The following is a 13,017-nucleotide window of genomic DNA, read 5'->3' as shown; positions in this document are numbered from 1 at the left end:
AAGGGTGTTGATTGTAAAGTTTTCGGTGAGCTAGAAAACCTAGTGTGAGGTGTAAACGTTTTCGGGTGAGCGTTGAAAACCCGGTGTGATAGTGAATTTCTCCCCGGGAGTGGAGAGCGGAGACGTAGGAGGGATGGTCCGAACTCCGTGATCATATTGTTTGTTTGAGTTTGCATTGGTGTACTTTTTTGTTCATCTTATTTAGCCATTGTCTCTTTGTTTATTTTGTCCACTATTTTGTTTACCCTTGTCTATATTACTTATCCTTGCATATATATCTTGTTGCATATCATATTTGCTAGGATATTTGTTAGTAAGTTTTTAATTAGTATTAAATCAGATTAGATTAGCATAAATCCTATTCACCCCCCCTCCCCCCTTTAGGGTTCTTTCCTAGTGGCATTAGGGTCTAACAAGATAGAGTTGGGAAGAATAAAGGGAAAGCTATTCACGCTTCAGAGGTGAATGTTGTTAAGGCTAGTAGCGACAATTCAGATTCGGATTCTTCAGGCTACTCATTAGCACTACCATCAGTTTGTATTGCCGACTCTACAGAGTGGATGTTGGATTCGGGTGCCTTTTACCATATTTTTCCTAGAAGGGATTTGTTCTCCAGCTTTCAGGAGTTGAAAAGAGTAGATGTCGTACTCATGGGTAATGATCATGAATGCCCTATTGGTGATATCGGCACCGTTCGTATTAGGATGTGTGACGGGGTGATTAGGGAGTTGGATGAAGTGAGGTTCATTCATCAGTTGAAGAAGAACATCATTTCACTTGGAGTTTTGGAGGCAGCACGCTATCGAGTGACCTTAGAGGATGCATCTTTGAAGGTCACATTTAAGTCCATGATTGTGACGAAGGGCGTCAGGAGGAAGAATTTGTACTATTTGATTGGGAGTACGATGATTGGTAGAGAATTGACGACTTCTTTGGATTTGGATAAACTGTGGCATTTGTTGAAGCTGAGATATTTGATTGTTGATGTCGTGCATGGTTTGTTGAGGAGTGCTTTGACCTGCAGATTGAAGTCCTATGAGCACATTGGTATGAGCAAGGAGACCAATGTGGAGTTTGACACTTTAATCTATCGATTGAGGGTTCTTCTACGTTGTGTTCATTTAGGCATTTGGGGGCTTTACAATGAGGCATCATTAGAAATTGGTATTTGGTTTACGTAATTGGGGACTGTTCTAGGCATTGGTGGGTTGTAACCAAGTCCTGTTGGTGTGAAGTCCTAGAAGTCAACAACAGATATAGGAAGTGTATTGATAGAAATGTTACATGTCGTTCTGTTTTTGGTAGGGGTTCATTCTTGCATTTATGCCGAGCTCACGACAGTTTGAGACACTTCATTGGAGAGGAAACCTTGGGGCGACAAGATGAGATGATAGTTTTGATGGGTCGTTCTTTGCTGGAGGAGGATCGACGTTAGTTGTCGAGCATTGGATTGCAGAGGAGTTTTGGAGCTTCGACATATTTGTGTTATCTTAGTCATAGGTTGTCGGCTACTGCGTGTGTAGATTTTGGATCTGGTGGAGTTGCTTTAGATTTTAGGATGCTTCGGATATTTAGTTGCGCAGCATATGGTCACATCGAGGATGTGAGATTTGATCCAAGTGCACATTTGAGATTCAGATGATCCTTTGGTTATCAGGTGAGGGACTCTGATTTTGTTTTGAGCAGGTATGTCACATTTGACTCTCAGTAGGTAGAGAGTGTTGATCAGATCGTTGTGATATCGCAGCAGATGGAGGGTGATGCTACTCCACGTTGGATAGAGATTACTCCACATACTCTAAATCATATTACATCGTTTGAGATTCCAGCTGAGGTGACACGGTTTGGGGATCATTTGGATTTGGATGCAGATGATGAGTTGGTTGATTCAAGTGTAGATGGTGGATATAGTTTTGATTTGGATATGGCCGTTAGTTCATCTCAATTGGAGGTGTTTGGTTTGTTTCACTTTGGGGTCATTAGGAGAGCTATCAGCCGCAGACTTGTTGGTAAAGAGTTAAGAACTCTTCTATTGGATTAAGGGCCTTTGGAGGCTATTTGGTGAACTACGTGAAGGCATAATTCCTTGGGCAAGAGGATACGTAGATAGTTATTTTATGAAGCAACCGATTTGGTGAGTTCATACCGACGTTTGGAGAGTGATCACATTCTCATTTGGGTCTCGACTTGTTGTGGATTAAGTCCGTTGTCGTGAATTTATTTTCACTTAGTATTGGACGCAACAAGTAAGATATTTGGTTCGATTGGTGTCGGCTCAGTTTTGGGAAAACTTCGTCGAGGTGAAGAATTGTAGAAACATCGAAAACATTGGAGAAGAACAGGATTTTTAGAGCTGACAGATATTTGGGTGCTCTCAGGTCGACCGCGAGCTTTGGCGCGGTCGACCGGCAACGTGCACGACTTGGTACAGATTCTGGATCTTTGGTCGGTCGACCGCGATGATTTCGGCGATCGATCGCCAACCCTGTAATGGTTTTCTGGATTCTGTCGTTCTGTCCGGTCGACCGCGAGCTTTGGCGTGGTCCACCGTGAGTCGGGTTCGGGTCTGTTTTGATTTCTTATTCTGTTTGGGATTTGTGTTTGGTATAAATACCAACACACGTTTTAGGGTTTCTTTGGGCTTTGATTAGGCTTGTTGTGGGGATATTTGGAGCACAGAAAAAAGAGGTATTTTCTGAGCTATTGGTTAAGGTTTTGTTTGGAGAGAATTAGAGATTTGTTGGTGAGATTAGTTGGTTGGTTTGAGTGATTTGTAATCTTGGAGAGAATTAGAGATTTGTTGGTGAGATTAGTTGGTTGGTTTGAGTGATTTGTAATCTCAGTTTGTACTCTTCTTCTTTTGAGTGATTTGTAATCTCAGTTTGTACTCTTCTTCTCTATTAGTAAAAACCACATCCCCTTCTTGCCCGTGGACGTAGACAACTTGTCGAACCACGTTAAAATTAGTTGTTTGTGTTTGTATCGTTATTTTGCATTGTTTGGTCTTTCTCTCTCGGCGTTTGGTTTGGTTCCTCGAAGCACATTGGTTTTGTTTTTTGCGCACAACATAGAGGCAGTGCCATGCCTTCCCCTTCCTTGTCCCAATATTTGTAGCCTTCCATTGGGCCCACCAAATGTTCATAGGTAAGTAAGTAACATTCACTCTTATAACAACCTGATACATATTCCTCTGGTTTCCTCCTCAGAAATAAAATTGCACTTACAGCATGTGTGCAAGGGATTCATGTCAACTCCCATACTCTACAATAACATGTCCTATTGCCTATGTCAAGTTTATGACTTACATGTTTATGGATCACTTCAAAACCATCCTCATTTGTGGAGTCATTCCAACGAACTTCACAATTAATCTGTTCATTATAAGCCTCTCCCAATTTTTTATGCATTCTAGGGGTTATTCCACCAACAAATTTATATAATAGCATATTTTTGTTGTTGTAGCCTCTCCATCAAAGATAGCCTATTATCCTCTAACATAGATACTATAGGCTTAAATCTTGCAAGTAAAATGAAGGAGTTGAAAGTTTCGGACATATTGTTATCTGGGGAGTCACATTAGCTATGTTTCTTGAAATGAGACTTACAAAATGTACGAGGGTCTCTATCCATGAAATCATCATATGCCTTCTCTAAAAGAGCCCTTAGCTTGGATGCTTCATATGCAAATTCTTCCATTGTAGCTGCTTTTGTACATTTTCAAAATTGTCTTTGCAAAACCCTACCAATTACCATTGTGAGCATTTCTCCAGTTAGAATATATATGCCTTGCACATTGTCTATGCTCCACTTCTGGCCACATTTCATGAATGGCAGGTACAAGGCCCCATCAAGGAAGAACATAAATAAACTGTCAATATCTTGATAAACCTAGCAACAATTTAAGATGAAATCTAAATTATATCATACCTTTTGTTTATCTGACATCACAGTTCATCCTTGACCATCCCTCATTTCCAAATCTGCATTCAAACAGCTAAGAAACCATTGCCAAGAGTTTTTATTTTCTCCCTCAACTATAGTCCATGCAATTGGAAACATGTGGTTGTTTTCATTTCTCCCAACATCACTTAGTAGTTGTCCTCCGCATGACTGCTTGAGAAAACATCTAAGCCAAAGAACCTCCTACAACCATGTAGGAAACTTAAACTCATTGCTTTAAAACATATATAACTTCTCATGAATACAGCTGGTTGTCCTGGTGCTGAATCATGGACCTTTAGAACAGCTCTAGTGCCTTCATTTGATTTGCACAACTCTCTTATGTAAGGCTTAAGCAATCTATATTGCCTTTGCATTAAGCTATGCACAACATTGAGTGCCTTGTCCTTGGCCCTTACACATTTCCTCTCATTTACATTTACACCAAAATTTATTCTCATATCAGTAGCAATTTCCCTTGGCTTCATTTTTGGATTCTTTACTAGTTAGTCTAGGTAAGTTTGAGCAATCCAATTCTCAGTTATTAGTCTATTATTGAATGTCCTATTGCATGTGTGTGTAGGGGATGCATGCTTGATTTGTCATGCCAGCCTATCTATGAGATCTGCTCCAACAATCAACTCCCTATTGCACAAAGAACATCCAATATGAATCTTTTTTTGTCATTTTTCATATAGATCAAATCGTAGTGTTTTTTGTATAGAATACATGAGTATAGCTTCTTTCAGTACCTTTCTTGAAGTGAATCTCAATCCAGATTCTAGCTCCACTTGTTTCATGTCCACATCCTCATTGAAGAACTTGTACTTTATTGGCTCCTTCATTTCTTCTTCCTTCCAAGGATAACTACTGCTTCATCTTCACTTGGTTCCAAAGCATCCTCGTTAGCACTACCTCTCGGATCTGATTCATATCCTTCTCTATAAGATGTCCAATATTTAGGCCAGTTTGCATTGCTTGGTATTGTTCCTTTTGCTCTAGGACCACCTACAATCAAACCCTTAATATTATCATCATTTGCTTCATAATGATGTTCCAAATTTAGTGCATTTGGCTGATATGCATTTCGTTCACTAGATTTCCATGCATTTCCTTTTGGTTGATGTGCATGTGCATGATGTTGTGCATGTTCTTGACTTGGCTCATTTGCTTGTCCTGGATCTGTTTCACTTGACTGATCCTTTTCAATCATTGCACCAGAATTGAAAGCTATGTTACCCTTTTGCGATGCTAACAAGGCAATATTTCTTTCTCTCATCTCATGAAGCTCTTCATGATCACTATTCAATACCTTTTCTACTTCACTATCAATTGAGACATCATCACTTTCATATCCCTTTGGGATATTAGCTTCAGGTTTAGAATGGCCTTCATCAGTCACCACCTTTTCCCCCCTTCTACTTTCGGACTTTTCAACGAACTCTTTATCATCATCTATCACTTCAGTTGGGTCAATTTTGTATGTTTCATCCTCTACTTAGTCATCATCATCAATAGAAGATGCATTCTGATCAAGATGAATTTGAGTGATAATATTTTTCCCATTTTCACCTTTTGATAATTCTTTCTTCCTTTTAGATGTTGTTTTCTTTCTCATAGGGGTTGTCCTTTTTCTCTTATGGGTTATCTTCTTTCTCCCTCTGAAGCCACTAAATTTTTAGGAGTGCACTCATTGGGGTCAGGAACTTCATGCTGATTAGCTTGCACTGGAGGATCTTTAACTGGAGGAATATCCACTTCAATAGCTTGATCAACAAAATGATTTGCAAAAACTTCAATTACTCTCTCCTTACTTGCATATTCCTTAAATTTTGCTAAGTCTGTATCTAAGAGAAGAGGCATGACGGCTCCAACACCACCACCAGGTATTCCATACCACAAAGTGAAAGCATCACTATACCCATACTCTCTAATTTTTTCTCTCAACAAGTTTATTGACAGAATGTCTTTCGCGATGAATTGCACGTCAAAGGAGCCACTAATGTACTCTTCTGCCATTAGAAACTCAAAAGAACCACCATGTTTGAATTTAACCATAATATTCACACCCATCTACAAGATGAACAAAAACATAAATGAATTACAACCACAATCACGTTCTGCTCTGCTCTAAATCTTAAAAAACCCCTAATTTTTAAAAAAATCCACTTCGATGTCATTCACATAAACCCTAGTTTGTTAAAAATAAGACTTATAAACACTCATCTACTATAATTTCACTTAATAAAAAAATTTTAAATGCATGCACCATTAAGGACCAAGCAAATGCAGAAATGCAGAATATAGTCACCTTTGTCTTTTCAATGATGATGATATCGTACCTGCAGGTTCTAAGACACCGCTTTCACTTTCCCACCATAAAATCTACAGCGAGACCACTAGCAACTGCAAGTTTGGCCACAATCTCCCTAACACCGCTCCGATCAGTCGATCTTTTAAAACACATGAAGATGGGGTAATCTGTCAAATTTAGGTTTTTTAATCTCCGAATATTAGGTATTTGGGTCATGTAAGCGGCAAATGATCAGTTAATGAAATTCATGTCACTAATCCTTGCCACATTAGTATTTTATAGCAGTCATTAAGGGTCACGTGATGGTCACGTGAGGGGTTTCGTCGGAAAATTTAACTCCTGCCAAAATTTGGACCCTGGTGCCAACTTAAACCCACTTAAATACCAAAACGTCATCAGAGATATTTTAAATACCAATGCGATTAAAAGGGTCTTTTTTAAAAGTCAATTTGGTAGTTTAGCCCTTTTTTATCCTTACTAAGTTTTTAATAATATAATAGTATAGAAATAGTATAGTACAGATATTTATGACTACGATTTCAAGTGTTAAGTAGAAGGGGAAATTGCTTCTGGCCCCCAATTTCCTTACAAGTATTCCGCCCACCCTCAAGACTTTTTCAACACTCTCAGAACATCCAAAGCAAAGCCACAATTCTCTGAGCCCACAAAACACAAAATCTAAGAGTTTAAAACATGTGAAGACCATAATACTCTCTCTCTCTCTCTCTCTCTCTCTCTCTCTCTCTCTGATTTGAAATGAGTTTTTTTTTTTTTTGGGGGGGGGGTTGTTGATTCTAGTTCCCTCTAAATTTTTCCAACGACGTCGATATCGATGATGAAACTTTCCTGGTGTTCGTCCATGAGGCGAAGAAACTGTGATATTGAAGACGGTGATGACGAGTTGCGATGGATTCAGCGTCGCCGTTTCGAAGAAAAAGGCGGGAACTCTGGCGACTCCCAGTGTAATTTTTTCCCTTTTTTAATTTGTACTTGAATCTGAGTGCTATATTTTTTGTTGTTTTACATATTGTAATAACTTTTTTTAAAATCGATGACTTGAGTTAAAGTAGAGTCTATAAATTTATATATTGTTGTTATTTCATTGTAATGAGTTTGTTGTTAAGGTTATGAGTTGGTTGTGAAGGAATGTTACGTGTTGGTTTTGAAGGTTACGAGTTAGTTGTGAAGTTTACGAGTTGGTTGTGAAGGTTACGCGTTGGTTGTGAATGTTATGAGTTTGTTGTGAATGTTACTAGTTATTTGTGAAGTTTACGAGTTGGTTGTAAATGTTACGCGTTGCTTGTGAACCTCGGTAAGGAGTTGGTTGTGAAGATTACCAGTTTGTTGTGAAGATTACCAGTTGGTTGTGAAGGTTAAGCGTTGGTTGTTAAAGTTATGAATTTGTTGTGAATGTTACGAGTTGTTTGTGAACGTTATGAGTTAGTTGTGAACCTCGACAATGAGTTGATTGTGATTGTTGTTAACCGACCTTCACAACAAACTCGTAATCTTCATAACCAACTCCTTAGTGAGATTCATAACCAACTCGTAACATTTACAAATAACTCGTAACATTCACAACAAACTCATAACATTCACAACCAAACACCTCCTAAGTAGAAAAATATCTTTCTGATATGTGAGGCGCACGCATAGTTTGACTAAGCTCTCATGCCTACAGGCTCAAAATTGGGCGACGCCCACAACATCCCTGATTTATTTCGGCCTACTAAAAATGACCCAAAGCTGACGTTTGCTCATGATCCCTCTACAGAAACAAACGCTATTCTTTTGCTTCTCAAGATGCGAAACTTTAGAAATAAGAAAAAAATGTTTTTTAAAAGAAAAACAAAAATCCCACCGTTGAAATTGCAGAAAAAAGAAGCAGCCACATCAACAGAATATATCCGTCTTTCTATTTTCCCATCAACCCACCGCCTCTTCTTCGCCTCTTCTCATCTTTACTAGATTCTCCTCTCTCTCTCTCTCTCCCTCTCTGAAACGAAAGGGAGGAGAAAGCTAAACTAAAAAGTTTCCTCTTTTCTCTTTTTCGCACTTTTTACCTCTTCGCATACGAAAGGAGCAGATGCCTCTTTGAATTATTCGACGGTTTGTATTGCGCCAAGGTCGCTCCTTGATACTGGATTTCCAGATTTCTTCATGATTCCCCATTTGGGTATTTCTCAAAATTCTCTGAAATTCTTTATTTTTAGATTAATAGATTGAATTGGGGAAACTGCTAGAAGTTTTTGGAACCTCTCTGATTGATTTCTACATGTATTTGTAAGTAGAATTCAATATATTTTTGTAGAAGCCTCGATGGACTCTTCAAATTAAAGTCTTTGTATCTGGCAATTTTCTGTTGGGAAGGCAGTCCCTTGATAACCTTATTTATTACCTATGAGATTAAATCAGTTGGGTTTTGCTTAGGTTATTCAATCGTGTATGAGCTCTGAAATGTTGAACTTCCTTTGATAACTCCTGATTTTATGGTTCAGTATTTAATCTAAACTTTTGTATCAGGATGCTCTTGATTAAGCCCCAACTCTGACCTCGTGAGGTTCGACTGGACTGATAGCCTAGAGTTCTTAAAGTAAATCACTGAATGGTCGAGCTAAGAGCTTCAAATTGTTAGAATTTTTGTCGAATCTTCTGTTAGATGGGGAAAACTGGAAGCCTCTTCAGTTCATTCTCCAAATTCTAAGAATGGATGATGGAGAGCTTGATATTTCAGGCCACCTGCTTATGTCAAACCCCGACATGTCCAACACCTTCGATGAATTCTTGACTAACACCACGACATGCACCCACACCCACACCTGCAACCCCCCGGGCCCCACGGCCCCCGCCCACACCCACACATGCTACCACACCCACACCCAAGTGTTTGCATCAGCCGAAGGTGAAAGAGAAGAGGATCATAAAAAGCCTCGAAAACCCTTAGGAAATCGAGAGGCTGTACGGAAGTATCGGGAGAAAAAGAAAGCACATGCAGCTTACCTTGAAGAGGAAGTCAAAAAACTTAGGGTTATAAATCAGCAGTTGACGAGGAGATTGCAAGGACAAGCGGCATTAGAAGCGGAGGTTGTTAGGCTGAAGAGCCTTTTAGTTGATCTAAGGGCAAAGATTGATGGTGAATTGGGTGTTTATCCATTTCAAAAACCGTGCAGTGGTTTACCTTGTAATGAGAACATGCAGTGTGTTGGTTTGAATGGCGAGATGCTTGATTGGGATGGGAATTGCATGCCTCCGGTTGTTGATTGTCAAATCAATTTGAATGGTGGTATGAGGAATTTGGCGACACCCAATTCTCAAGCAAAGTGAATCTTCAAGGTTTGAGCTTCTTGAAGTCTTATTAATTTTGTTCAATTTTGTTACGCCGTTCAGTGTTTTTATTGTTCACTAGCAATGAGCATCTAAGTGAAGATTTTGTGATTTTGGTATGTGTAGAAATAGTATCAATGCAAATAATGTACTATAGATGGAGAAAGCTTCCTACGTATCATGTGTTAGAGAAGTTGTCTGTACAGAGCAATGGGAGTTTGCCTTTTTTAAGGAGGATTTTCTCTTGCAATGTTTAGAAAATATGGTCCATTTGTGTTTTCTTATATTATCTTCTCGATTTTCTATTTGTTAGTTCAAATTCTCCTGTACTCATCTGTGATATTGTCTGCTGTATAGATGAAAGAGCGCCTGATTTATTTTATCTTTTATGTGAAACAAAAATTAGCATACTGGAAATGCTCTTTTGTATTATAAAATTTGTTTACTAAAGCAAACACTTTAGAAGACCAAGATAAATTATATACTTACATGTTATTATGTAGCATCTTACCCCGAATGCAAGAATGCTTACACCTAACTGTTTGTGTCCGTCTGTTTTTCATTCGACATTTTACTCCTGCCTGTTCATCAAACAGCGTTTATCTGAATGTTCTCTTAGGAGAAGTAAGGTTAGTTTAGGTCTGTCGTTGAAACTTGCGAGGTTAATTTTTTAATCTCTACATCCACTTTTTGGACCTGTAGAAATTTGGGGAAAGTTTGTAATTTTTGCAGTATGACTTTCAGATGCATCACCAGTAATCATGCCTGAGTTGGGTAACTTAGTTCTTGAACATATTTTCAAGCTTTAGTTTATAACATTACTGAGTCATCACCCAGCCATTGATCTTAAATTTAACAATAGCTTAGAACATACTTACCTAGTTACCTTCTTCTGAGATTGCTAGGATAAAAAATGATCTGAGCTAACGTCTACCTTTATGATGAACCTTCTTGGGGTTAGCTTACAGAAACAGATGGAAGTCTAAGAATCTTAGCTTAGGTTATTATGATATATATCCTCAATGTGTGGCATCGGCTTTCGACAATACATACACTTTTGTCACTATTTGTAATATTGAATGTTATCTTATTTGCATTATATCATTGAAATGAACGGAACATAGTTTCATACGGTTGTGACTCACTTTATTGGGACAAAGCTTGGGAGGTAGTGGTTGTTTTTATCCATTATTGTCACCATCAATTATAGATAGGGAAACTATGTGCAATCTAGTTTCTGTTTTTTTGTCTTCTTTTATATTGTCACCATGACCATCAACAAACGCATATAGACACGATCTCCACACACAAAATTCACCAACCATAGAAAGGAAAGGAAATCAAAACATTGCTTGATCTTTTTCCCTAGAAAATGTCAACTGAAAAATCTCAATCACAATCACTGGGACCACCTGATTCCTTCTTCTGAGGTCTCCGATTGCTTTGCACTTTCCTCCGGTTGCTTTGATCCTTGGTTCTTTCAGCAATATAAGTTCATAACAGGATTTCCCCCCATAACATTTATTTAGGTCGGGGTTGGCTGTCACAATGATATTAACATCAAAAGCTCTACAAAAAGTTGTAAATATTCAATGGTTGAAACACTTTTTGCTTCGATCCTTAGCTCATTCAGCACTATATAAGTCATACAAGGTTTTTTGATCAAAATTTTACAAAAAAATATGAAGATAAAAAAATCTTAGGAACTAATCAGTTTATAGCTACACGCACATATCAACAAGCTCAAACTTTTCTTTCTTCACTTACAGAGAAAGAATGGCAGATCCGATATATACATGCACACATATATTCATGTGTACATATAGACATGCATATGTATATACCCATATACATGATCCTCAAAAGGATCAACGATTTATGGAGACCATTCACATAGCTAAAGATTCTGAGCTTTTGTTTCAGTAGAAAAAGCCAGAAGCATTATTTCTCCAGCACGCATCATTTCTAATATGTGCTTCAGCTAAAACCGAACAAAAGGATGTATGGACCGCCAGTCTATGTCTTGATGTATTCATGAATATGTATGAGCGAGGAACATTAGTAAGCCTGGTACTTTTATATTTGTGAATCTCACAGTCTCATCTTGTAATAGTATTTGTCATGTTTATGTTGCTACCTTGTGCTTCACATATATTTTGTTCCAGCTTAATCAGCTCTATATTTACCTTACCACTATCAAGACCAAATTTAGAACCCATGCTCGGTGACATATTGAGAAAGATGAATCTTTTGCATATTAGTGCACCAAATAGAGTAATGAACCCTTTTCTTCTCTGGTTTTGATAACCGAAGGAAATTCTTGGCTTGGTAACGACTTTGCCTTTTTCCCTTTTGACATCTCCCAATAAAGTTAAGATGGTATTAGGGGTTAGGAAAAATTTCCCCTTTTTATTAGATAATTTGAACTCTGAAAGGGAGTTATTCAAAGATACGATCAGTAGATGATCAGTAGATGATCATCATAACTTACCAAGATCTTAGATTATATAGCGGTTGTGATTAGGATACTCTCAAAATTATAATATAGTATGCTACGTTATTGCTCTTAAAATGTCTCGTTGACATGTCTTCATCAGCCACCTGAAACCTTCGTTGCGGGATAATACTTACTGTTGACTTCCATTATATGATTAGCTGCCATTCTTTGGTATCTGTTTCTTACTTTTTTTTTCTGTTTTTTCATCCTTTAATTTAAAGACCTTGATTCAGGAATTTAATCGATATAAAATTTCCCTTCAAACATCTGTTTGTGGTTTTTTTAGCTTGTTTCAGCTTACACATGATTTGTTCTGATGATGACAGATTTCTACCCTTATTACATAAAGGTTATAATGCTTTCATGATGACAGATTTCTATCCTTATTACACAATTCCACTAGTAAGCAGAACACGTTCTTATATATTTGTAGTGGTGCTTAAACTTTAGTAGTCAAATCCAACTTGTGTGGTTTAAAAATGAAAGAGAGAGTTAGTTAACAGTGGCATCTCTCGGTTTGGATATAACAAAGAGTTTATTTAGTACCCGTGCTATGCTTGCCAAGCAAAGGTGGAGGCTCCTCCAAAGTCCTGACTCTTTTGCTGAAAAAGTTTTGAAAGCAAAATATTTCCATAATGTGATGGCCCATGCTTATTAGTACCGTGATATTTTTTTTTAAATATCGCTTTTGCTGTAAATTCCCGAGAACAGGGCTATCTGGTCTACGTAGAAGAAAGGGACATTTTCAGTAAGTTCAGCCTACCAGTTAGAATGTGAATATTGAGTCCCCACTGATTTGTGTGGCCGCCATCATTTACATTATACGAATTGAGGGAATTTGGAAGAGACTGTGGTCCGTGTCTCCATCGAAGTGCTACCGCAAATTTATTTGGAGAATTGCTCATGAAATTCCACCAACAAAGAAGCACTAGAGAGAGAGAGG

The 13,017-nt window shown here is 38.1% G+C and overlaps 1 protein-coding gene across 1 annotated transcript; it reads left to right on the top strand.

Moving 5' to 3' along the window:
* On the top strand, positions 8,074 to 9,861 carry LOC109822649 (basic leucine zipper 23-like). Its single transcript, XM_020388881.1, has 2 exons — positions 8,074 to 8,429; positions 8,777 to 9,861. Exon 2 carries the CDS (start codon positions 8,960 to 8,962, stop codon positions 9,575 to 9,577), a length of 618 nt encoding a protein of 205 aa, XP_020244470.1. The 5' UTR covers positions 8,074 to 8,429; positions 8,777 to 8,959; the 3' UTR covers positions 9,578 to 9,861.

Source organism: Asparagus officinalis, chromosome 8 (assembly GCF_001876935.1).
Source record: "Asparagus officinalis chromosome 8, Aspof.V1, whole genome shotgun sequence".
NCBI lineage: Eukaryota > Viridiplantae > Streptophyta > Magnoliopsida > Asparagales > Asparagaceae > Asparagus > Asparagus officinalis.
The sequence above is the reverse complement of the archived record's forward strand: the minus strand, read 5'-3'. Positions and strand labels throughout refer to the sequence as shown.

What these genes read in the sequence shown, in the direction of transcription:
- LOC109822649 (XM_020388881.1), top strand. Translation starts at nt 8,960, where the DNA reads ATGGATGATGGAGAGCTTGATATTTCAGGCCACCTGCTTATGTCAAAC.